The 27,911-nt window shown below is 40.2% G+C and overlaps 1 protein-coding gene across 1 annotated transcript in view; it reads left to right on the top strand.

The window, feature by feature from the left end:
• The window catches only part of TOPAZ1 (testis and ovary specific TOPAZ 1), a 1,272,938-nt gene that overhangs the window by 842,939 nt on the left and 402,088 nt on the right, over positions 1-27,911 (top strand). The window contains exons 11-12 of the mRNA XM_044060400.1: positions 4,588-4,648; positions 23,348-23,522. Coding sequence (XP_043916335.1) covers positions 4,588-4,648; positions 23,348-23,522 — 236 coding nt within the window. The remainder of the gene's footprint in view (positions 1-4,587; positions 4,649-23,347; positions 23,523-27,911) is intronic.

Raw genomic sequence — 27,911 nt, forward strand, 5'->3', positions numbered from 1 at the left:
TGCTCCACTCTGGAGGCAGTCGGGGGGCGTTTCTCGAAGCACCCAGCAGCTTGGGAGTCCATCACGACAGACCGCTGGGTGCTTCGCATCATATCCAGAGGATATCAGATCCCCTTTTCTCATTACCCACGCAGTCCCAGATACCTCCCTGATGTCCCACCCGATCAGAGGGAGGCCGCAGCAATGGAAATCCAACATTTGCTGGAAAAGAGCCATTCAACATGTCCCCCAAGACCAATGCGGGTCCGGGTTTTACTCCAGGTTCTTCTTGGTGGCAAAAAAGACGGGAGGCTTGAGACCAATCCTCGACCTCTCTTCCCTGAATCTGTCAGTAACCAAAGAGAAGTTCCACATGGTCACTCTTCAATCCATTCTCCCCCTTTTGTGGGAGAATGATTGGATGTGCTCTATAGACCTCAAGGATGCGTACTACCACATTCTGATGGACAGGCGATCCAGGAGGTTCCTCCGCTTCCGGCTAGGAGCCAGTCATTTCCAATTCAGGGTCCTCCCCTTTGGTCTCACCACAGTCTCCAGGGTGTTCACCAAAGTGTTAGCAGTGATAGCGGCCCACCTGAGGCTCCAGGGAATTCAGGTCTTCCCATACCTGGACGACTGGCTCCTGACCGCCCCAACAAGGCATCTACTCTGTGCAGCTAGAAACTACTTTCTTCGTCTAGCTCCCCGGCTGGGGATCACTATCAACATAGATATTATTCCGATTCAAACCATAGACTTCATAGGGGCCAGATTAGACACAAACAAACTCCTAGCTTTCTTGACCACAGACTGGCTACTAACCCTAAGGCTACACGTGCAGGCCATTCTGCAATCTCCAGCTCCCCCGGCGGAATTGGTCCTGAGGGCTCTTGGCTCGATGGCGGCAGCAGCAGCAATCAACCTATTGCCAATGGCACGTTTGAACATGAGGGTCTTACAATGGACCCTTCAGGTCCAATGGTCCTTTCTTCACTATCCTCTGAGCCATCCCGTTCCCCTCAGCAGGGCTTGCGAGAGGGCCCTCCTATGGCGGCTCCAATCTCCGGACCTCCAGCAAGGACGCCAATTTTCTATGACCCCTCCACTAGCCACGGTGTCCATGGACGCCTCCTGCCTCGGGTGGGGGGAGGGCATTGTTTGGGCAGGACAGTCCAAGGCACGTGGGACCTCACGGAGACCTCACTGCATATCAACGTCCTCGAGATGAGGGCAGTGCTGTTAGTGTTGCAAGCATTTCAGGACCTTCTTCCTGTAGGAATGATTGTGATTCAGACGGACAATATGTCTGTTGTCTGGTACATCAACAAACAGGGGGGAACCAGGTCTTACCCACTCTGTCGAGAGGCCATTAGGGTGTGGGAATGGGCGATCTCCACCAACCGCTTTCTCATAGCAATGCACATTTTGGGCCCGTCCAACATCCTAGCGGACAAACTAAGTCGCACCATCCTGTTACCATACGAGTGGTCTCTGAATCCCGAGATAGCGAATCGGATTTTCGCCAAATGGGATCAACCCTGTTGCGATCTCTTCGCCTCTCCCTCGAATGCAAAATGTTACGACTACTTCCCTCTCATTTCCCCCTCCGGGGAACCCCGAGAGACGCTCTGGTGCATGCTTGGCCTCCTGGTCTTCTTTATGCTTACCCTCCTCTTCCTCTGATGCTGAAGTTTCTTCAAAAAGCCAGCCGGTTGGGGAGCAGGATTATCCTCATTGCCCCATTTTGGCCTCGTCAAACCTGGTTCCCTTACCTTTGGTCTCATCTGGTGAATCCTCCTTGGATTCTGGATCCCCATCCGGATCTAATATCCCACCCCCTAGATCTCCCAGTCCCGAACCTGGACAACCTCAAGCTCACAGCTTGGCTGCTCCAGTTCCATGCGTAGCTAGAACTCCCCGTATCTCTTCCCCAGTTAAAACTATTCTAGTAGCAGCGCACAAGCCTTCTACTAGAAAGATCTGTAGCAGCAAATGGAAACGTTTCTCCATTTGGGCGGCACACAAAAATTTGGATCCTTTTACAGCTCCTTTTCCCGCTGTATTAGACTTTCTGTCAGGACTGTTTCATCAGGGGGCTAGCTCCTCCACAGTCAAGGTTCAACTAGCAGCTATCTCTCATTATCACATGGGAATTGAACTGGGCCCTTTGATCACCACGAAATTGTGTAAGACCTGTTTGAAGGGCACCTTTATGCTCAGACCTCCAGTGAAGGATGTAGTCCCTCCTTGGGATTTAACACTGGTGCTGCAGGCCTTGACAGCTCCCCCGTTTGAGCCTGCAGCTTCAGTAGATCTTAAATTCTTGTCATGGAAAACGGCCTTTCTTGTCGCTATCACCTCGGCTCGAAGGGTCTCTGAACTACAGGCCCTCTGTGTAAAACCCCCATACTTGACCTTTCACAAAGATAGAGTTTACCTCAGGACCAATCCCTTTTTTCTTCCCAAGGTTGCCTCTGAGTCAAATATTAACCAGTCCATCAACCTGCCGGTATTTTTTCCTAATTACCATAACAAAGGGGAATACAAATTACACTCATTGGATGTGCATAGACAACTTCGCTTCTACATCCACAGGACATCTGGTCATAGGAAATCCGACCAGTTGTTCGTCTCCTTTGCCAAATTTAACTTGGGTAAATCTGTGTCTAAAGTCACACTGTCTAGATGGATTTCACAGTGTATCCTTTTAGCATATGAAAGTTCGGGCGGGCCCGCACCTCAGGGAGTCCATGGCCCACTCTGTCTACCTCTGCGGCTTTTAGAGCTAGAGTTTCTTTGGATGATATTTGCTCGGCAGCCACTTGGGCCTCATCTCATACCTTTATCAATCACTATAAATTGGACATTATCTCCAGAGGGAGAGCATCCTTTGGCTCTGCAGTGCTCCGGAACATCCTTACATGAAGACCGCCCAAGATTCAGGTAGCTGGGGACTCTGTCCCATGGGTTGCTGTACAAATGAAGTTAACTACTTCAGATTAAGAAGTTATGTACTCACCATATAACGTTCCATCTGAGTAGGTAAACATTTGTCAGCAACCGTCCCTCCCTCCTGCCCCCTCACTTGCGAATGTCTTCATACTCAGGTCCATGGGTTTTACCCACTTTATCTTGAGAATAATAATCTTATAGCAGTTTCTGCTGTTGGGCAAACTTGATCTGAGGTCAGTCAGGGTTGGCGGGGGATTATGGGTAGGGGGAGGAGCTTGGACCTCAGATCTAAGGCTGTTGAAAACTGCCGGCTCTGATCCGAGGTCTTAATAGATTCCCATAGGTTGCTGACAAATGAAGTTTCCCTACTCAGATGGAACGTTATGGTGAGTGCATAACTTCATATTCATGTACTTTGGCTAATAACTAATTACTTGATTTTTGTTCATCATACAGGACCAATGTGTTATGGTGCTTCCTAAATAAGCATCAGGTCTTTGAAAATAATGTGATGGTCGGTTATATAATATTAGCTAAAATTTAGTCTTGAAGTGTTGAGTGAGCAGGTCTTCCTCTTAGTGCTTGTGCTACTGTTTGTTAGGGATAATAGTGATCTCATTGACAAAACAGGCTTTTATGAATCAGCGTTGTTAGCTGTTTCATATGGTTCAAAGCACCTCCATTTAACTTAACCTGTGCTTGGTGCTATAGCCGTATTGTAGGCTCTGTAGGAAGAGTGGGTGCAGGGGAGGTCATTTCCCCCTCTCTTGTATTTTTCTTAGGATTTTCTATTACTAAAAGTCTCTCAAAATACTTTTTTATGGAATCTGATATTGGTAAACAGTATTCCCCCTGTTTATTTTTTATTTATTCATAAATCTTCCATTATAGATTACGACACTAGTATTAGGAAGAATGAACAAACTCAAAAGGTTCCCATTATGAAAACTGGTTTGTAGAGGGAAATAATTTTCTTCATAAATTGCTCTGACATTTTAAACTAATCCCTATTTGTTTCCACAACACTACTGTGGCTTAGAAATTAATTTTAGCATGAATTTTATATGATCTAAAAGTCCACTTTTAGTGAATATGCATCCAGAGTGTTGCTGTAATAAAGATAATAAAAAGATTGTGGAACTTTTTTACTCATGTGCTGAAGTGGTCTGTGACATTGAGAATACAACTGTAAGAACTTCTTAGAAGGGTGGGCAGAGGAAGACTGTGTGTATCCCAAGGCCACCATACAGCTAAGGGTTGTAGTAGTGAATGATGACAATGTAATGTCTGGCAGAAAATGAAAAGTATTTAAGTTAGTACTTGATTATTGGAAAAGCAGAATTGTGTCGGTACAGATTTCAGTTATGTCAAAAAAAAAAAATCATAGGCCAAAGCTGAACTGTTTTCTGTGCACCTTGTGTATCATGACAGCAGTAGTAAATATGTTCCTTGTGCCACTTTACTCCGTGATAAAGACTGTAAGTAGATCTCATCTCAGTAAGTTTTCTGTAATTTCATTCTGGGTCAGCTCATCTGCCAGAGCAGCAGCAGCCAGAAATTGGTTAGCTAGAGTATAAGTAGAAGGCTACTGTATAAAAGCAAGAAACTGTTAAAATCAACTTTTGCTATTTTTTGTTTCTCTTTTTGTCTTAAAAGACAGTGGACAAAACCTGGAAGTGGACCTTGTGACTTGAACATGGCAGTAGCTGAAGTTGAGGTAATTATAAACCAGTTTTAAACAGCAGTGAAATTTGATGATTTTTTTGAGTTTATATTGAAAATCTAGCACTAATTATAAATCTTATTTTAAGAGTTCAAAGTAAGTTGAGACTCCACTCAAAGATGTCATGACACTTAACTGTACATTATTAACTGAAGAAAAATTTAATAGGCATGTACGTAGGTGTGTGTTGGCTGCACTATTATCGTGAGATTTGAAATATAGCACCTTTGTTTATCCCTAAATTGTAAACTTCTGTTGCACTTATATTGTCAGTCAGCCGATTCATAGACATCATTTTCCATTGTTGCGTCTTCCATGTGCCTCAACATTTAGGTATACTGGAACCAAGAACTACAACTTTTAGATTCTTGGATCCAGGGATCAAGCTCCTTCCCTCTACCCATAATTCCATACTATCTTCACCCTTCCTCAAGTCTTGTTTCCCACTGGTTAGTTTCAGGCCTGATCCCAGGGCTGAGTGCACTATTTGATCTTTTTGACAGAAGTTTGGCATTTTCTACCCTTGGTGATTTTTATTTCTGTGGGTATTTTCTTCCACAAGGACTTACTACCTTTTGTTTTTTTTTTTTTATTTCTGTGGGTATTTTCTTCCACAAGGACTTACTTCTTTTTTCTTGTTTACCGTTTTCCTGTCTTTGTTTATCTCCCTTTACTACTAAAAAAAAGTTATATTTAGACAGTTGTAGGATTAATTATTGTTGTTGTTTTCACTGTTGATGACCATTAGGGTCTAGTTAGTACTTTCTGTAGTTTTTGGATGAGTGTTTTTTCCACGTACTTCAAGCAGGCTTTTTGAGTGTTATACACACTATTTACTTGTCTTTCTTGTTGTGCAAAGTATCCCATCATATCTGACAAGGGTTCTAGGTTTATAAAGTACAAGGTTTCTGGGCACAAGATCCCCCCAGGATCCTCATTCTCAGTGTGATTACAGCCCTTGGGTAACTCACTTCTAGGAGTATTGCACTTCATGCTCTTTGTTTGGTGCTAGGAGACTCTCTTAAGCTTGTGTTGAAGTGCCTTGTCCCTGTCACAATGGAAGAATCTGCCTCATTTTGCTTCTGGACCCCCTTGTGAGCAAGAAGGCTGGGGACAAGCCTAAAGCAGTTATGGAAAAATACAAGAATAAAGATAAAGGAAAACAAAAAGAAAGGGAGAAGAAAAAAGAAAAAAAAAAGCCAGGGATGAGGTCTCCGGATCCCTAGAGACCTTTGGGGTTTGGCTGTCAGGGTTCTGAGATTGTTGGATCCGATTCCTCTATTGAACATCTGGAATTCCTATTGAAGTCCCTCACTAAAAGTACTCATTTCAATGAAGGAAGGATTCTCCAGGATTCCTCTTGGAGGACATCTTTCTGGGAAACAGATTGGAGTTATTGAGATGATGTGGATGTTCCACTGAAGTACTGTCCCAGGAGGAATCAGTATTTCTCAAGACTGTTGGAGCTGCCCCATTTACTTCCTGGGTGTTTTCTCTTGCTGACGAGCTCATTGATCTGATATTGCGGCAGGTGTGTAAGGAACTGGACTTGATAGAACCATTACCATGGAAACCTGATAAAATCCTGGTTTCCCTGGGAGACCGAATAAACTGGAGTAAGAGTCCCACTGTAGATGCAATTGTGGTTGTGATGGACACAAAAAGGAGTTGTCTGTAGAGAATTCTACTGTCCATTCTCCTAATATAGAGTCTAGACAGGTTTTGAAAGTAGACTTGTGCTTCAGTGACATTTGTGTTATGTGCACTAAACTATTGAGTTCATTTAACTGGATTCTAAAGAGATTTGACTAAGGAACTGTCCACGTCCCTCTTGGGTACCTTGCCTGCAAGAGTGTGGGTTTACATCTGGCTATCCTGCAGTCTATATCAAATGTGTTCAAGCACCTTCTTTCAAATGCACCTGATGACACTTCCAGAGCAGCAGGGACTGGCATTTCTCTAAGTCGGCATGCCTGGATGTGCCTCTGGGATTTTGCAGAGAACTTTAGTACTTCCTTTTTGAATCCCTCTTATGACAGATCTACTCTATTTGTTCCCAAATTTAAAGAAATGCTCGCCAGAAGTGAGCAGAAGGGAGAAACCCTGTCTGCTGCATCAGTTTTTCCACCCCCCCAGGACTTTCTCCTGAGACCAAAAGGTTAGCAAGAGACTGTGGGCTTTGCATATGACACTTTGTGAGATGGACCCCCCCCCGGGCGGGGGAACAGTTTCATGGACATCACTCGTGTGACAGAGGTGACTCACAGAAACAAGGGTTTTGAATCCCTTTTGCAGAGAAATCCTTTCAGTGCTCCTGAAAAGTTGCCTGACTGCCATACTCTGGAGGCATTTGGGGAGGGGCATTTAGCTCTGCACCCTGAAGCTTGTTTAGCCATCACAAAATATTTTTGGGTGCAGAGAATCATAACCAATGGCTGCATTATTTCCTTTGTTTTCCAGCCTCAAAACAAACAACATTTTCCAATGTTCTACTTGGAGGAAGGCATCGGTCCTGGAAGTCTTAAAGCTGCTATAGAAATGATTCATTCAGGATGCCCCACCAGGACAGGAAGGGTCTGGAGTCTACTCAGGATTCATTTTGATTCTGAAGAAAAATTGTGACCTCAGGCCCATTCCGGACCTCAGTCATCGTAACCAGTTCATAAGGCAGAGTTCCAGGTGGTCATGGCTCAGTGGCTATGTTCAGTAGTCCTGCAAGATAGTGAGACAGTCCAGGAGGTTCATCCAGTTTCATATGGAAGACAGTTACTTTCAATTCAGTTCAGGGCACTTCCCTTTGGTCTCACCACAACCTCATGGGTGTTCAAATTTATTGAAGTGTTTGCAGCACATCTCAGACTATATAGTTTCTGGGTATTCACATACATAGACAACTTGCTCATTAATGTTCCCATGAGGGATCTACTTGTTCAAGCCAGGGGCTCCTTGCTGCAGTTATGCCCCAGTTAGGAATCATGGATAACATGGAAAAATCACAGTTGACTTCAGCCCAGATGATGGAGTTCATAGGATACTACCTGGTTACCACTGCTTTTATTGTCAAAACTGTGATTCCAGTGGACTTCCAAGATGGCTGCACATTGAGTAACAGCTTAATTCTAGCTCTTCTAATGTGAAAACAGAAACTCAGCAGAGAAGTCTAGTAGACTTGCATTTATGGGTACATTTCAGTAACTAACTAGTAAGTGTACTGCCTGAATGCCAGGGAAAACGAAATACAGAGGACCTGGAAAAAAAATCAGCTACAAAAAGTGAGGAAGAAGCACTGACTTGGGGAAGTTCTGCAGCAGTTCAGCAAAAACAAATGCAACCTCCAGACATGAATTCCAGTAATCTACAGGAAGATGTAAGATAACTGCACCCAGACTTGGTTAAAATAAATGAAATGCTGATGGAGTAGATCAAAAAAGTCTGGAAAAAATGGAAGATGCTTTAATCAAATATTCAGATGAGGTGATACAGCTGAAAAAATCAGAGGTCAAAATGAAGAAAAGGCTGGCTGAATACGAGATTGCCCAGAAAGAGATGTTTCAAAAAATAATAGAATTAGAGGACATAGCACATAGGGAAAACCTGAGATTTTCAGCTATACCAGAGAAGCTGGAAGGAACAGACTGCATTAATTTTATGAAACCACAAATAAGCTACTGGACTGGTATTTCACAGCAGGAGTTGTTAGTTGAAAGGGCACATTGTGTGTATACTCCAAACCTGGTTATGAGAAAGCAACCTAGACCTTTAGTAGTGAAGATGCAATCCTACCAGCAGAAAGAGTTGATTTTGACAAAACTGTAGGAGACAGCAGAGTATTTGTGGAGATGATTGCTCATTGTACACCAGGCAGAACAGAAGCAAATGTATTCCAATGTTTAGGGAATGTTGATAGATGGATGTGAGATTCAGATTGTTATACCCAGCTGTCTTCAAAGTATTCTTCCCTGGAGGGACAAAATCAGTTTTTGATGAAGTACATGCTAAGGAGGAAATACAAAAGTTTGTCCAACAAAAAGTGAGCTGTGAAACAGAGATTCTGCTTCTTGTTCTTCTGGTAATAGACCACAGAGAGACTGTACCTGTGAAACTTTTTCCAATTTTTTATCTGAAAATGTTAGAGTGAAGGAAAGGATCATAAGAGTTGACTAGAAGAATCGAGAGTATATTGGAAATGAAGCAGAGACAGGAACTGGTTGATGGAAATGAACAGTAATAAAACCAGCAACTTAAAATGGGATTACAATGCAATAATTATATGTGTGAAATAAGACAGAACAAGAAAATCTGGAGATTTTGGACTTTTTCAGAATTTGTTGGATGTGTGGTGTTTTTAAAGCATATGCCCTACGTCATGACATTAATGTTCACAAAATGCTTTAGGAGGGGAAGAGGAAGGAGAAAGTTAACTGCGAGTAATGAATTTTTTTTTACTGTTTTTGTGGTATATGGTTTTCTTTGCACAGTGTAAAGTAGAGTTTTCTCAGTTGTTTTGGGGTGTAGCAAGGATTGTAAACAGCTGCTGCTATTTTTTCTTTTCTTTTCTCCCTTCTCTGTCTCTCCTTGTCCAGTTTTAAGAAATGTAGGCAATGCAATGAAAAAAAAGCCTGGTTAAAAGAGCAAGACAAAAGAAAAAAAAATAAAGTGCTTTTTCTCATGCATGCATGGGGAAATGATTGGATTAAAGACCTTAGATTGATTTAGTAACACGTTTTAAGAGTAGGAAAGTAAATGCAAAAGAATATTGAATATTATGAGGCTTTTTTCTAGTAAATTCAGTAATCAGTAAAACAAAAGTTTTGTAAGATGTGACATAGGCTCAAATGGATATGACTAGAAACAACTGTATAAAAGTTCAACCTGTCAAATAGTGTATGCTTGTAGCACAGAAGCTGGAACTAGACATTTAACAAAAAAAGGTATTATACATAAAGTATTATACATATTCTTCCCCCCACCCCAGAATAATAACTTTTTGATGCAGTAATGCTTTCTATGATGTCTTTAAATATCAGTGGTCTCACAGATAAATGCAAAAAAAAACGAGTTGTGAACTATATTAAAAAATGTAAAGTGCAAATCGCTATTTTACAGGAGACACACTTAGAAAGAACTATCATGTGAATTTGGTAAAGAAAGGTTTTCAGGATGGTTATTCATAGGATCATAGTAAGCTACTAGGCTACTGGCCCTGGGGCCCTTACAAGCCTAGCTAAGAGTTTATCCCCCAAAAATAACCCTCAGTCAGCACCTGTCACCCCTGTCAGTGAGGAACACAGGTGGAACCCCTGGGATAAATTTGTGGTTTCCCATCCTCACGTCAAGGTTGCGCTTGAAGTGGGTCAGCGAGATACTTTGACATGTATGGAAAGTCTATTCCAGAGATGGGGCAGCCTCTTGGAGACAAACCTATCTCTCCAGCAGATTTTGTTGATGTCTCATATTAGATTCAGGTCTTTCAGGCAGGTAATGCATGAGGAGTTAGTCTTACTTTAATGGAGCATCTCGAGCAGAGTAGGATCCAAGATTGCCTTGTAGGCAAGACACAGATCACCTCTAAGCAATCTGTGTGATACTGAGTTGAGTGATAGTGATTCCTGTCCACATAAGACAGGTATTGGAGGCCATGGATTCTCTTTTGAGGTATTTCTGTGGCCTTTCCAATTGGTGCAGAAGTTTGTAGAGGTACATACCAAATGGGTATAGAAAGGTAATAACCTCCTTTTTTCTGGATGCAATCCCTTTACTTATGGGATGAACTAAGTAAAAGGCTTTTTTGACCACTGCCGCTACATGATGGTCGAATGTGAGATTGTTGTCACCCTGAGTACCCAGGTCTCTCACCATAGGTTGTGTAAAACAAACAACTAGGACTTGCTAACACGAAAGAACGGCAAAAACGGCACAAAATTCTCCTTCACTCCAAAGTTTATTCCGTAAGCGCTTTCGTTTGGACCAATGTCCAAACTTCCTCAGACAATGTTACACAACAGACAAAAGTTTATATACTTGAACAATCATCTAATAAATCACTTAAACAGTTAAGTAAATAAACAATAATTAAACTTCATCATCTCAATTCCTAATACATCAATAAAAAGCTGTATACTTTTTGAATGCCATCTCTGATGTGTCTTTCTCAAATACCAACCAATACATGGTAAAATTGATATGAATAAAAATACAATAAAAATGACTGTATAAATGAATATATATATAAATCAAATGCCAAGGGCTGAACACAAAATCCTTGATTTTTTTTTAAACCAGCAAAACAAACCAACAGATCATAGAAATAATGTTTTATATGTTATTGTGTTATAATATATTGTGTGCTCTATATACCAACACTTCACCTATCTAGTTGTTTAAGTTTTAAAGTGCATTTAATAGATGCATGTTCATTAAGGCCAGGGTGTATATGTGCAAAAGTTCTAATTTGCCACAAAAGTTCCTTTTCTTCTAACTTTAATGCCCATGGCCTTCCTCTTTTATTATATGGTTCCTGATGCAAAATGGTGAAAAGGAATCTATGGGTAGGATGTTGCAATGTATGCCTAGCCAAAGCATTTGTGGTAGTTCCTTTACTTATATATATAAGTATGTTCATATATGTGTTGGCATACTGTCCTTTCCGTTTTTCCTATATAAAAGGACTGACATTGTTGGCATACAGCAACATAAACATTGCCCATAGATTCACAATTTAATTTCCCCAATATACTATATTTAAAATCTCAAATGGTTATTTTGTTGCCAACATATATATGTTGACACTGGTGACAGCGACCACATTTATAAATACCCACGTTCTTATTCGTGACTCTGTTTGGGACGTCTAAGAGGTCTTTTAAGTTCTGATGACCATGACGATATATTATATGAGGTAGTTTCTCAAACTTATTGATATGTGTGTCTTCTGCCACCAATGCCCAATTCTTGGAGATAATGCTTGAAACAAGTTTTGCATCCTTTGAGAATGTTGTAATGAATGTGGGACCAGCAATATCTGATATGCCATTAAAGTGCATATTAGTTTGTATATTTCTACTTGTATCAACATCCAACCTGTTGGCTGTATCATGATACCCTTTAGATAGAATAGGTTTAAATTGTCCCATATTTCTCTTGGACACAACTTCTTTCTGTATTTGATCAAAGAGTCTGGGTGAATATCCCCTACTGCTAAACATAGACCTAAGTAGGTTACATTCTGCATGGACGTCATCTTCCAAAGGAATCATCCTAGATGCCCTGACCAGCTGTCCTTTTATAACTGCCTTCTTTTGATGAAAGGGGTGGCCACTAGAAAAATGCCAAAAAGTGTTGGAGTATGTGGGTTTCCTGTATATAGTTGTCCTGAATCTATTATGAATTCTATCTTTTGATATGAATACATCCAAACAATTAATGGCTTCTATTTCAAATTGGAAGGTGAAGTCCAAAAAGTTTGTGAAACTTTTAATGTCTTCTATAAAAGGTGGAACTGTAGTGGCATCACCCTTCCAAATGAAAAACATATCATCCTGGTACCTAGTGTACCAGGCAGTATGTTGTTGGAACAAGTCATTTTTAAATAAAAATTCATGCTCCCAAAAAGCTAAAACACAGTTGGCAAAACTGCCGCCGCAGGGTGCTTCCATAGCAACGCCCGATGTTTGTTTATATGCTTGGCCGTTGAAAAACATAAAGTTGTTGTGGAGAACTAATTGTAGTAATGTCTCTAAAACATGTGCTTCATTGCTGTCCATGCCTTTAGAAGACAATAAGTGTCTAACCCAATCAATGCCCTGGTCCTGTGGGATGACAGTATACAAGTCTTTTATGTCGACTGTTAAAAAATTGTGATTGGCATTGAATTCTAATTTATTTATACCATCCAAAAGTCCCCATGAATCTGGGCAAATATGTTCTTCGCTTTTTATGATTGGTTTCAATTTTCCGTCAACATATTTGGCACAAGCATATACAATAGAACCTTGTTCGTCGACAATAGGTCTAAAGGGCGGATCAGAGATCTTTTTGTGTTTTTTGGGACACCCAAATATAACAGGTGTCTTTGGTGCTGCCATTGTTAAATAATGTAACGTACCCAAACTGATACTTCCTTCTAAAAACAAATCATTAATATGGTTATAAATTTGCTTATATGCAATATTTATCTCGTTGGTACTTATTGAATTATAACAATCATCTTCCAAAACGCTATGCATTTTTTGTATGTAATCGTGTTCATGCATAAATATGAGCCCCCCTCCCTTATCGGGTTTCATTACCCTAATTCTATGTAGTTTTAGAGAAACCAAAAAGTCCATCTCATCTACAGTTATGTTGCCATTGGTTATTTTAGGGTAATTTCTACTAAGCCTTCTTTTAAGTCCATTTCACAAATGCATTCAAACAATGCTATGGTAGAATGCAGTGGTGGATTAAACAAATTCAAAACTTTTAAATCCTGTGTTAAACAAGGCACATTGCCCATTAAAGCTGTTAAATTTAGTTTTTGAGCAAAAATTTTTAAATCTAGAATTGTTTTTGCTAAATCGGCCCTTTTATTGGGCACAAAGGACAGCCGTCTGGATAAAAAGTCAACAAAATGTGTGTCCAAATAAAAATCTGTGTAGTTAAAAACTTTAAAGTCACCTTGGGAACTTAGTGTAACCAAAGGGCTACCGAGCGAGCCTTGGGCTACCTCCTCCAGCTGTTCTGTTTCTTCCGTTGTTGTACCTGTCGCCTGGAGTTCTGTTGTGGCAGCGTGGTTTATTTACTTAATTTGTTAATTGATTTATTAGATGATTGTTCAAGTATATAAACTTTTGTCTGTTGTGTAACATTGTCTGAGGAAGTTTAGACATTGGTCCAAACGAAAGCGCTTACGGAATAAAGTTTGGAGTGAAGGAGAATTTTCTGCCATTTTTACCACAGGTTGTGTACTTAGGGGGTTGCCGTTGATGTGGTAATCAGTAGGGGCCCTGTTTTTGCTGAAAAGTATGATGATACTTTTTTTTGCATTTACTTGAGGCCATGACTTTGGCTGCAGTCATTTGTTGCTGTCAGACGCTATTGCAGTATATTAACATCATTTGGGGAGTCCATGGAAGCACCCAACTTACAGTCGTCTGCAAACTTGGTCAGCCACAGGCGTTTTGTCTTTGTCTGAACTTCTGAGAAGTAGATGCCAAACAGTAGGGGTCCCAGAACATATTCCTGGAGAACACTACTAGTGACAGGTCTGGTATTGGAAGTGGAGGCTACAATTTTGACTTTGTGGGTCCTGTGGTAAACCAGTTGGCCACCCACCTGATGAGATAGGGAGCTACACCAAGTTATGTTAGCTTTTCAATAATGCCCAATTGGGGGATTGTGTCAAAGGCCTTGGCCAAGTCAGGGTAAGTTGTATGTCCTGACTTTCTCTCATCCAGAGCCTTGGTGACAGTCTTAAAGAAGTCAGCCAGGTTCAACAGGCAAGATTTGCCCTTGATGAATCCAAACTGAGTGGGGTCAAGTGCTTGGAGATTGCCTATGTCCTTGTTTATGAGATCCATAATAATGCACTCTATATCTTTGCAGATCAGACTTGTCAAGCTAATGGAGTGATAGTTTCCAGGGTCAGTAGTGGCACTAGCTTTGTGCAAAAGGATGACGATGGCAGTTCTAAACTTTGCTGGAATGAAGCCTGCACAGACTGTGGTTGAATAGGGTGCTCAATAGAGAAGCTAGTTCTTGCTGGAGATGGTGCAGAATACAGCCGGGGATACTATCAGGTCCCATGGAAGCTATGTTCTTTGCCTTGGATAGGACCTTTAACACTTGATCTATTGAGATGTTAGGTGTGGGACAAGTATCAGGGATGTTGAAAGGGCTTTTGGGGCTGACGGGGGGGGGTTAAGTTTGTGCTGAACCTATCTGCTAGCAGGTTGGCTAAGTCAACGGGATCAGTGAAAGTAATACCGTTAAGTACTAATTTGGAACAAACCTGGGCTTTGCCATGGAGGTTCCTGATGTAACTGAAGGAGGCTTTGTAGTTTTTCCTTTGTTTTGGTAGCTAGTTTTGATTCATAATTGACTTTGGAGGTTTTCACTAGTGATCTAATTTGCTTGTTGAGGGTAAGGAAGGAGTTTTTCCAATTAGGAATTTGTTCTTTTTATCCTTTCTTCCTTTTGTTGTAAAGCCTCTTTATAGAGGATGTCCACCAGACAGGTTTGTGTTTCCTTGAGGAGCAGGTTTTAGGTTCTGTTGGGTATGGCTGAGTCCATGCAGTTGTAAGGTGCTTGTATACTGCATTGGTGTACTGTTCAGCATAATTGCCTGCATCCTGTGAGGAGGGCAGTGGTGTGAAGCTACTGATACCCTCCCTTAGGAGGTTGTAGTCAGCTTTTGAGAAGTTTTTAGCCTGCTTACGGCTGTGTGTGCGTGGGGGGGGGGGGGGATAGAAACTTCAAATGAGACAGACTGATGATCTGAACTCACCAGGGAAGAACGTACTATGGGAGCAGTGCAGGGGTTACCCATGTTGGTGAGAACCAAGTTCAGAGTATTATATTATCTTGTGGGGGATGAGCCAAGCTGGTCTAGAGCATTAGAATCAATGAAGTCAAGGGATCATTGGGTGAGTGTATTAGCACAGGAATAATTCACCAAATCTATGGTGAGGTAGTTGAAGTCACCAAGGATCAAGGTGTTAGGGGGCACCTTGATGGAGTCAAGTAGATCCAGGTAGGAGAAGTGAGTGTCCTGAGTCATGGAAGGGGGTCTATAGCTGGCTATAACTTGCATGGGTGTCTTGTTAACTGTCAGTTGCACCTGGAGTAGTTCCAGTGCGTCATTCTGGCAAACCATTCTGGCGGTGTGAATGTCATTAATGAAGATAGAGATTCTACTACTCTTAGTCTTCCCAGCCTCATTTTGGGGTCTGAATGTGTGTAATGAGTGGAATACCTGGGATAAAGAAAGAGAGTACTGATATTAATTGCATGAGGAGCTCCAGTAGTGATAGAAGAGGGTAAAAAAGATAATAATGGCAAATTTGTAGTGGTAAGGTGCTACTGGCAAGGGAGAAGGATTACACTGGCATGTGTTTATATTCCACCTAAAACTGCTATAATGGAGCTTAAGAAAATTCCAGGAGAAATAATCAGTTTTCCACAAGGAATATTACTTAGAGGTGGGGACTGGAATGTGATTTGCAACAGTGAAGATGTGTCTGGGGGGCCCAGAAGGGAAAGTATAACAAAGGAGGGTAGATTTTTTAAGAAATTTATGAAAAAAATTGGGATGGAAGATGTGACTTCAGTAACAGGACTTCAGAGAAATTTATATATTATTCTCCAAGATATAAAAACTGGACTAGGCTAGACAGAATCTACATTTGACCAGAACATGTGCATTTAATTGAAGGTCTTGATATGTACCCAATAACTATTTCAGATCATGCACCAATAATAACTAACTTACAAACACAGGGTAATGAAAAAAATGAGACACTGGCACTTTCCCAACTATCTGTTGAAAAGACAGGAATGTAAGGAATAGGTGGAGGTTATTCAGGAGCTATTAGAAAGGATAGAAAATTCTTCTGAAAATATAGCTAGGGAATGTGATAAAATTAAGGCAGAGTTATTAAAATAAGGTGGAAATAAAAGAAAGGGAGCTATGGTTAAGAAGTAACAAGGATTATTTAGAGGGACTGACAAATGTTAAAGTATTGCAGAATATGGGGGATCTCACACAACAAGATGACCATCAACTGCAGAATGCTAAGCAGAAAATAAGGGATTACCTCGGTAATATGCACAAGTTTAGAACGATTACTGTTAAGTAACTATTTTTTGATAATAACAGTAGAGCACAAAAACTTTTAGCACAACGGCTCAGGCAACAGAAAGTAGAAAGAGCTAACTCCAAGCTTAGGGAACCTATGACAAAGAAGGTAACAATATGTCCTATATAGGTATTAGGCATATTTCAGAAATTCTATGAATGTTTGTATAAAGCAGAGAAATATGGTAATCAAGAAAATGTACAAATGGAAATGTTTATGGAAGAATTAAATATGCCAGAGCTAGAGGTAGATGAGGCTCAATTACTAACAGGATAGGAGGAGATGAGATAAAAATGGTGATGTAAAACCAATCAGCAGGAAAGTCCCCAGGAATAGATGGTATTCCTGTGGAAGTTTGGAAGCTAGGAGGGGAAAAAAACTGATAAAGATCTGGAAGGTTTTGTTTAACAATATTTAAGAGGAGGAGAAGTACCAACATCCTGGAAGAAAGCAGTGTTAGCTGTAATACCTAAAGAGGTAAAGACCCATCAGATCCAGCTTTCATACAGGCCCATTTCAATACTAAACCATCATTTTAAAGTGTTTATTTCTATAATGGCTAAAAGAATGAGAAAGGTAATGCCAAAATTGATAGATATGGATCATTGTGGTTTTGTGGAGGGAAGGCAAACATTTGACAACATTAACAGAACACTGATGATCCAGAAGGAAGCAGAATATAAGAATATGTTGTTGGTGGGTCTTGATGCAGAGAAAGCATTTGACAGGGTAAGCTGGGACTTTATGAGCAGAGCAATGGAAGCATTTGAATTTCCTGAAAAAAAATATAAGGTTGATTAGAAAGATATATGAGGGGTCGTAGGCAAAAATTAAAGTGGGTGGGGTCCTCTCAAATAATTTCTGCTTGAGCAGAGGAACCAGGCAGGGATGTCTTCTTTCCCTTTATTTGCATTATATTTAGAGCTACTGAAGAAAAAAACAAGGGACTCAAAGTCAAGGATACAATTGGTATGGTAGTCAAGAAAAACTGGCTCTATTTGAAGATGATATTATTTTATACCTGACAAAACCAGAAAGAGACATTGTGGAACATTTTGAGACAGTTTCATATCTTTTCGGGATACAAAATGAATGAAGCTAAAACAAAGGCAATAGCGGTAAATTATTTACCCATACAAAAATTGGTTCAGCAATGTCCGTATTTATGGGGACATGATAAAATGAAGTATTTAGGAATATGGATTAAAAATGATTCTGGTGTGTCAGCTAAGGATATGTGAGAAGAGACTAAAAAGATAATACAAAAACTCAAAGTGGAAGCTATGTAGTATAGGTATGGAAAGTAAGATACAACCAGTCAAAATATTTTTTGTCACTTTTGTCTTAGTCCCAGGTCAGGCATATTTTTATCAACCAGAGGAGAAGTTGTGGATAGCAATCAATAAAGAGCTGAAGGACTTCATCTGTGAGGGGAAGATGGCAAGAGTCAAGTGGGATAAACTGTTCTTCCATTAGAACAGGGTGGATTGGGATTACCCAGTTTTAAAGGGCTGTTTCAGAGCTACACAGTTTAGGCTCCTATACATAGAGCAAGCAGAAAACTATAACTCAAAGTGGAAAGGGATGATGTTGAAACGGGGGAAGCTCAAGAAGCAGGGAGAGACTGGGATTTTGGATGCAGGCCTTTAAGGAGAATAACAGCAATCATACAGAATAAGAACTAAGCCAATACGGGACTGGAAAAAGAAGATTCTGCCAGTAGGGATGACTGCAATCAGGGATATAGACAATAGGCAAGAGGGGGCTGGAATTTATTGGAGAAAACTGGCTAAGGAAACAAGGTATTGGGAGCAAATAACTAGAGAAGGAGAGGTAATAGAATGGGAGGAGGCCAAGAATTTTTATTTGGGCTGCAGGTTAGAGATTGCCTTCCCTATCAAGAATTGATATCCGGGTATAGGCAAAGAGAAAGGAATAGCGGGCTCCTAAACGAAAGACCAGCACTGGTAGAGTTAGTAGAATCCAAAACAGAAGCTGCCATTAAAAAATTAAATAATTAGTAGAGCATATAAAATACTGCATGATAACTATAAAAATCAATCAGAGAAAGTTAGAAAGGATTTGAAAGGGAGATTAGATAAGCAATACACACAGAAACAATGGGAGGATATATGTATGTCTCCCAAATATTGCAACAAAATCTAGAAGATTTAGGATTTTTGCTTGGAAATGTTTACATAGATATTTTTATACTCAAGTAGACTCCAGAGAATTTTTCTTCAGGTAGACAGCAAATGTTGGAGGTGTGACTGAGAAGAGAGAGACGTATTTGGGAACATATTTTCTGGAAGTGCAGTGGGTTGGCGGAATTTAAGGATTCCCTGCAGGATGCACTGTTGGAGATGCTGGGTGGGCAAATTGCTGTGTCAAGGGAAATTATTTTTCTGAGCTATGATACAGAATAGGAATTCCCTAGACATAGTACGGGCCTGCTGTGTCTAATTATGGTGGCTGCCAAAAAAGCAATTACTAGAAAATGGAAATCAAAGTATAAACCAACTATATTAGAAGTAGTGAATATAGTAACAGAGACAAAAAATTGGAATTGAGATCTTTAGAAAAGGATAGGAGCAAACTACATAGAAAAAAAATGGGACTTTTAGGAACAATACTTACAGGAGAGGAATGAGGTTTAAGAGAAGGCAGGACTTAAATGAGCTTTGTAATATTTGAAAATGATTGGGTAGATTATAAGTGATGTATAATGTTTGCAACTGGGAGTGGGTCATTATGGTTTGTGATATAAAATTCTTGCAACTAGGATTGTGTCGGTGTGGTTTGTTTTCATTTATATAAATGTATGATTGCTTATGTCATAAGTGATGGTTTAATAAAGATGTTTCTTTAAAAAAAGTGACAGGAATTGAATAATTTTTGTAATGTTGCTTAGGTTATATGATGTATAGCAATATATGTGAAGTATAATGTTTGTTAATTTCAGTACAATTTGATTACTTTTGTATAAATGTAAATTTGCCTATGTCACAAGTGGTAATTCAATAAAGGTGTTAAAAAAATGTCAGATTTCAGTGCCTTTTCCCTGGGTCAACAGTTATCCAAAGTTCTATTGTATTTGAAACCCCCAGCAAAGTACATTCTCTCTTACTGGGTTCAATGACAGCTTCCGTAACGCTGGTCCCTCATGCCAGGTTTTACATGCTAGTGCTACAGTGGGCACACTTAGTCCAGTGATCCATGCTGTGTCAACCCATACAATTTCCAATCAGTCTAATGAGGATGTGCAGACAGCATATATTTTGGTGGTTAATTTCCCCACTGGTTCCTGTAGGTCACCCCTTAATTTTTCTGTACACCATGGCTAATACCACGGACACTTTCCTAGAACAAAGTCATATCCATTATGTGGGGGAGCCATGAAGGTATGGTGACGGGCAATGCGTTCTCAAAAGATTTTTGTAATACATCCCGGGGAAGTCTAGTGTTTTAGTGGGCAAACTGAGCAGGTGCATTCTTTTGCCTTATGAGTTGGTCCCTCAACCAATTCATGGCTACCAAGATTTTCAGTTGCTGGGGCCAGCCTTGCCACAGTCTTTTTGCTACCCCTGTCAGCATCAATTGCAACAGTGTTTTTTGCCCTAATCCTTAAGGAAGGAGAGTCACCAAGGGATGCTCTGATCCACACTTGGCCTCCGGGCCTCCTATATACTTTTACATTCTGTCTTCTTATATCAAAGTTTCTTTTAAAAATGATTTGGTGTAAGGTGAAGGTGATCCTCCTCTCCCCCCTCGTCCTCAACAGATATGGTTCCCTTTTCTGTGGCATCATCTCATTCATACTTCATGTGTGCTGGACCCCCTTTCAGAGCTGGTTTCTCACCCATATGTCCAGCCTTATCTGATGAGCACTTGGTTTCTCCCCTTCCAAAGATGGCTGGAAATTCCAGGCTTTCATCCCCTGTGCTCCATATTCTATCTTCCTCCACCAAAAAGGCATCTACTAGGAAAGTCTATAAAAGTAAGTGGAAAAGTTTTTTCATTTGGGCTTCCTCCAGAGGTTTAGATCCTTTCTCACCTCTCATGTCTTCGATTTTGAATTTTTTGGCAATTCTGTTTCATTAGGGTGCAATTTTTTCTACTGTTAAGCTCCAACTGCCAGCTATTTCCAGTTTTCATGTAAGAGAGAATCATACTCCCATTGTTTCATTGAAGAAATCTAAAGCTTTTTCCAAAGGACCTTCCTTCTTTAAACACTGTTGTGACCTAATTCCCTTTTGGGATATTACTATTTTAATTCAAACCCTAATTAAGGCCCCTTTTGAACCTGCAGCTTGAGTAAACCTCAGATTTCTTTCTTGGAAAATTATTTTCCTAGTGGTGGTTACATGAGCCAGAAGGATTTCAGAACCACGGGCTCTGTCATGCAAGCAAATCTTTGTGAAAGATGTATAAACTGTATACTGGAATCAACGCCGACAGAGTTTATAGTCATTTAGAATAAAACTCAATTATGGCAATAGAACAGAAGAGTAATAAAAAAAAGTCGTATGGAACAAAAGATCATTTGTTGTTAAATAAAGTCGTAGTGTAGAATTTATTGGACATAACTGGCAAAAGAACCATGGCATTGGGACAAATAATTAGAGGGGAAAGGTAATAGAATGAGAAGAGGCCGATAATTTATTTGGACTGTAGGATGGAGATTGCCTTCCCAATCAAAGATTGATGTCAGAGTATAGGCAAAGAGAAAGAAACCGAGGAATCATAAGGGAAAGACTAATACTGGTAGCGTTTTTAGTAGAATCTAGAACAGAGGCTGCTGTTAAAAAAATGAATAATTAGTAGAGCATACAAAATACTGCATGATAACTATAAGAATCAATCAGAGGAGGTTAGAAAGGATTGGGAAGAGAGAGAGACTGAATAAGAAATTCACAAAGAAATAATGGGGGAATATATGTATGTCTCTCAGATATGCAACAAAGTCTAGAAGATTTAGGATCTTTGCTTGGAAGTGTTTGCATAGGTATTTTTGTACCCCAAGTAGACTCCAAAGAATTTTTCCTCAGGTAGACAGTGAATGTTGGTGGTGTGATGAGGAAGAAAGAGGTAACTGGGAACATATTTTCTTGGAGTATAATGAGTTAGCAGACTATAAAGATTCCCTCCAGAATGCTCTGTCAGAGATACTGGGTGAGCAAATTGGTGTAACTAAGGAAATGATTTCTTGAGCTATGATACAGAATCGGAATTGCCTAGACACATAGTAAGGCTTTGCTGAGTCTAATTATGGTGACTGCCAAAATGGTAGTTACTAGAAAATGGAAATAACAAACTTTACTAGAAGTAGTGAATATTGTAACAGATATAAAACAACTGGAATTGGGATCTTTAGTAAAGGGTAGGAGAAAATTACATTAGAAAAAAATGGGAATTGTGGGAACAGTACATGCAGAAGAGGAAACGAGGTTTAAAACAATACAGGATTTGAATGAGTTATGTAATGTCTGACTGACGACTGGACAGATTATAAGTGATGTATAATGTTTGCAACTACAATTATGTCAACATGGTTTGTGATGTATAATGTTTGCAACTAAAATTATATCAATACGGTTTGTTTTCATTTATATAAATGTATGATTGCCTATGTCGTACGTGATAATTTAATAAAGATGTTTCTTGTTTAAAAAAAAGTGCATCTTTTATTTCTTGTCCACTTCCACCACCCCCCACTTGCTCAGAACTGCTGAAGAACTTTGCAGGTCAAACCGTTGAACAAAGTAGAAAAAATATTAACTATAATTTCTGTGAAGCGTCATAGGAAATCCACCTTTAATTTTCATGGCTTCACTGCACTTGGTCAGCTATACGGTGGTGGTGAAGCTTGAACTCATTAGATGTACTTTTCTAGTAAGAAACTCATTGTCTGCTGTTCTCTATAAGGAGTCAGTAACAGCATAGTTTCTTTGTGCACATTGTCAGTGATGCATATTTCTGGCTTTTCTTTTTCACCATACTTGTGAGACTGTAGTGTAGTGTATTTAAATAAGGCCGATGTTGGTGGACAAAGTGTGGTTTGCCCTCCTGCGGAAATGCTTTTTTAGTTCTTAGTATTGAGACTTCAACCGTTTTGTTTCATCAGGTTGAAGCTTCAGTTTGGGTAGATTGTACAAGACACAGTGGAAATTTGCATGCCATAAAGTTACTGTCTTTTCAGCACACACAGTGGGGCATTTTTTTACTAAAACATATTTTGCATGATGGTGAGTGCCATTGATCAGTATAAAGGATATTTTTTTACTGAAATGAAGTCATGTCATAGAATATTGTTCTGTTATGTTGTATTAATCATATAGATGCATTATCGGAATTTCCTATATTTTTTGTACTGCTTATTGAAAGGAAGGCTAGATTTCTACTACAGTTTAATTTATGCATTTACTACCAGGTAAGAGAACATGTCTGTTTCCTAATCCTTTTCAGCTTATGACTTGGGCCACAAAAACAAAGGGGTAGGTTAGGTATAGTAGCACATATGCATTGTAATATCCCTGCACACCATGGAACATAACTGCTTAAGTTTGGACTAATTCAAAAAGTGTGTGGTGGTCACTGTGTTTCTGTTTTTCCAGATCCTCCAAGAACATCCTAAGGTTAAAAAGTTCTTGTTTAGTTGTCTTTTAAAGAGATGTAGTAACCAGGCACAATGACCCTTCTGGTAACTGTAAACTTTATGCTAGTATTTATGAAGCTTGAATGAGCCAAACATGTGTGGTATTTAGTTTCCATTTAATTCTTTAGACTTGGGAATCTTTCTGTGTAATACGAATAACTGTTCTTATTATCTTATTTGGGGATTATACTATATTTTTTGTAGCACTACAAAGAAAAGCAAGACTGGGAAAAAATGGGAATGCTGTATACTAACATGAGAACTTGCTGTGAAAATCTTGGTGAACTTCATAAGCTTTCAAGGTGCATGACTTCAGCTTTGAAGAAAGACCGCAAGGATGATCATGCAATTATTCCATTCTGTCAGTTTGCCAAAGCAGGTAAAATCCAACTTAATACATTGTATATGTTTCATTGTTTTTTAATGTCAGTAACTATTACTTTGAGGGGCCCTCTGCAGTACATGATAGACTTTCCTCCTTTGGGACACCATTTTGTACATTTCTACCATTATCTGCCTCCTACACACTGGTTTGAATGTGCTACACACAGCCTCACTTCTACTCAGTTCTTTTTTGACATTTTCACATTTCATATATGAAGTTTAAAGCTCATCATAGGAAAGGTTCCATGTTCCATCACAAATATGAGTTTCAAAAATGTGCATTAATTTGCCCCTTTATTAACATTTTGCACCAGGGCTGTCTGTATTGTTTAGAAAGGTGTACAACATACAGTGTCACCTGTGGTTGCATTTCAACCCAATTACTAACTGCTAGGGATGCAGAATGTGAGACCTGCCACATCATTTACAGAATGAAAGCTTTGAGATAGGCGTTACAGAGATTAACAGGATGGTCCCTCACACATCAGACAGAAGAGAAAAGGTAAGGGAACACAAGGCCAGGAGTTGACTAAAACTACAGGCATCTAGGTGTGTCATCACAGCATCCTCCCTCTCATAGATGGCATGCAGTTATCCTTCTGCTAGCATGGGATCAAATATATACCTGTCATGGTGTGCTAACCAACAAGGAATCAGGAGAGATGTCTCCTCAGCATAGGTTCATAGGTTAGTACTAGGCTAACTGCCTTTGTAAGCCATTTTAAGCCTAGCTAATTACCCTATGTGAGTATAAAACCCTGCACCCTGGGTCTGTAAGGTAAACAGCTTAACCATTATACCAACCTCACATCACCAGCATTTTGAGAATAAATCCCAGGGTATGAACACCCCAGTCTCTAAGGTGGAATAGGTAGGGTAAGCTTGTGTAGGCTAAACATACTGGTTATTCCCCTAACAAGCACAAGGGTTGTACTCAGGCATAGGGGAGCCCTGCTCCTGTCACAAGTTTCCTTCACTATTTCTTTGACTTGCCCATGAGGTTTGTGGAGACTTTCACTCCTCCACCCATAATTGCTGGGGTCATAATTGCTCCTTAGGATATAACTGGTAGTATGGTAGCACACTTCTTTCAAGTACAATCCAGCAGCAGAGCAAAACCTTGAATACAGGCCTGCCATGCAGTAGTGCCACCACCTCTTACATGGAGGCCTTCATACCCACTCACCACTACTCACTTGACACTTGCCCAAAACTTTAGGTGAGCACAATCTGTTTTCTTGTGACTCTCTCTGTTAGGAAGCTTTTTTCTGCCATTGAGGATTCAGGGGAGACCAAGGTCCTTGTCTATGCAATGGACTACATTAGTAAGTCTTCCTGCCCTCCTATCTCCTGTGATAGCAGTTCCTCTGGATAATTGCTTGGGCTGATAAATTTCCTTGTGGACTGGCATGCCAGTATTGCCTTTTTTCCAAAAATACTCACTTTATATTTGAGGAAGAAGAATAGGGGCTTCTTTTCTATGGAAGTGATCTGTAAGTATGCCATTCTTGCAGCCTGGGAGATCCCAGATTTTTTCCTTAAACGTCTGGAAACACTTATAAACTCCTAGGATAAGGATTAATATACTATGCAGGTATCCTAGGGCAGATTCTTATGTGATATCTGTGGTCTAGTAGAGGTCTGAAAAACCACAGTATCTGCTCTTCTTATGTCAGAGGCCTGATAACCAGTCCTAATGACTGAACAGACTTAAGACAAAGGTGTTTCTACTTACACTTTGTGTCTCAAGGCTTAGAATTATCCCTGTCACTTTTTCTGTTTTACAGTCATCTTTTGTGAAAAAGGTAGATATTTTTTTTGTTTTTTGCATTAGAGCTTGAGTAGGAATGACCTTTTTGACATTTTTCCCCACTGAGTTTTTTTGCATTGCCTGCTGTAACTTTGACAGCACTGATATTTCAGCTTAGGCAAAAGAATCTGCACTGATCGACATCACTCAGGATCTTTCAGCTGCACCACGCTATCTTGGGCATTCCTTTCTTGGGACCTGCATGCACCTGTCTGAATAGAGGACTTGTTACTGTTTCACAAAATATACATGGACTGGCAAAAAACTATACAGATGTTCCCCTTGCTTTCTTTTCTTCCTATTTTAGTGCATCTCAACACTGTAGAAGGAAAATGTCCCATTGAAAATAGAGAACGACACCTACATTTCTGGCAGTCTTGCCTGCTCCAGTTTCCCTTGCAGAGTCTCTCAGAGGACATAAGTCTTAGAATGTATAAATTTAACTATTGCTTGTGTGTAAATGTAAATAGAAATGTAATTACTCTGTGTTTAATTGAAACTTAGTGTCATGCAATGTAAGCAAATGGAGCTTTTCTCCCTGGGTCTCCACTGAAAGTGGGTATTACCCAATTGGACTTTCCTGGCAAACAAAAGCAAATAAATAAATAATATAAATGATTTTTAGGGGGCTCTACAGCATTCTGTTCAAGACTGCATGTAAGATGCAGGTATTGTGAGTTTGCATTGTTTTAAAAAATATAGCAGTAAAGATATTGGGTTCTAGAAATTGTTTTAAAGGCCACAGTGTAGTGTATTTGGCTGTCATTCCTAAAGAAGGTGTGCCTGGAGTTCTAGCAGTAGTCCCAGACTGTACTTTTCAGAGGGAACAAGGAGGTTCCTCTGCCTTCAGAAATAGGAGATAGATTTTATTTCCACCTCTTCCTCATTGCAAAGAGCCCTGTGTGGTTCTGTCCACTTCTTGGATACAGTGACTATGACAGACATATCCAATGCTACAAATTCTGGAGGTGTACAAAGAGTTATGACCATGCTCAACCAGTGAGCCTTGTTGAAGTTTCTGGATGCATGTTGTTACTAAAATGCCCACAAGGAACCCACAGGGGATTCAGTGGATTTATTCTAGATCATCACTACTTCCAGTGTAAAGTGTTGCCTTATTGTTTTCCATCTGCAGCCAGAGTGTTTAAAAAGATTTTGGATATAGTGATGAAGGCCTAGCAGGAGAAGGATCTCCTAGTGTTGCCTGTATTTAGAGGGTTGGCTTCACATCAAGGCAGTCTTTGTAGTAGCCTTTCCTTAGTCTTTCACTGGTAGCAGGCTTTAGGTTGACCATAAACTGGGAGAATTCCATTTTAATTATGCTGCAAAGGATTTGTTTATTAGTAAGAGACAGACTGTCTGCACTTTTGGTTGGCTTCTACTCACAGTGATGCCCAAGGTACTCATGAATTCAGCATCCTTGTTAAGAAAGCAGAGGAGAAAGATTGAGACTCAGTCTTGTGTGGTCTCCTGAGAGCCACAATCTTCACTGTTCATTCGGACTCCATTTAGACAAGGGTGTTTCAGTAGATGGTCTTGGACCTTCTCCTGGTGTCTAACCCCTGTCATGATAATGTGGCGTCGTTGAGGGGTTCCACCATTCTTACTGCAGGGATGGGACTTTGGAAACTTTCTGTAGCCTTTAAATGTTGCAGTTTCCTTTATTGGACTCTAGTTCAATTTTCTATTTCTCCTGCACTGAAGGACACTTGCATTTCCAGCTGACGCATGTCGTGGTTTTACTTGTATGGTATGCATTCATTCCTTTCACTCCTAGTTCTTTTGTGCTGCATGTTTCAGATTTCACTACTAATAGTCATCATAGGGAACTTCAAGATTCAGTGAATAAAATGCATAGATCCTCAATGTGTGCTGAGCTCTGATCACTAGCTAGGATCCACATCAACACACACTACTGATTGGGAGAGGACTATGATTTTAAAACATTGCTACAGATACCAGCACTTCAGCCTCTCCACCCATAAGAAATACATAGAGAAGCTCAAGGCATTCACCATGTGCTGTAGCTGGAGGAGTCATTTGTGATTCCCATTTTGATGTATGATTGGGAGAGGTTACAGAATCCAGAGACCAGAAACTGAGCAGATTTTCTCCATATGTATCCATTATTATGCGGCCTATCATTCCTTGCGAGTCAGAAGATCTCCCTCAGTGAGCTAATTATGAGGATATTGCATTGACAAACCTTCAGAGAAGAGTACATCCTAACTAGTCAGTACCAGCTGCCTAATGCTGAAGTGCCTGGAGCATGACTGTACATGGCTAGTTCGCATGATGCTATCCCCCAAGTCCTGTGGTGAAAGCTTATTAGTTGAACATAGGATTATGACAGTTCATCTTGTTTGCTTTCCCAAAGGACCCACCAGCTAGGCTTATGGAGTCTTCTATATGTCCTCCCATGTTAGGTAGCCCATTGGGGATCACACAGATATTGGAGATGCAGGTGCTTTTCATTGTCTGGTGGGACTTGTTTGCACAGTGCAGAGACACTTTTGTAGAGCGTGGTTTATTGCTAGTGCCAGGGCATTCATGAGCCCACTCATAACCACGTAC

Source organism: Protopterus annectens, chromosome 2.part0, assembly GCF_019279795.1.
Source record: "Protopterus annectens isolate FY-2018-M chromosome 2.part0, PAN1.0, whole genome shotgun sequence".
Lineage (NCBI taxonomy): Eukaryota > Metazoa > Chordata > Ceratodontiformes > Protopteridae > Protopterus > Protopterus annectens.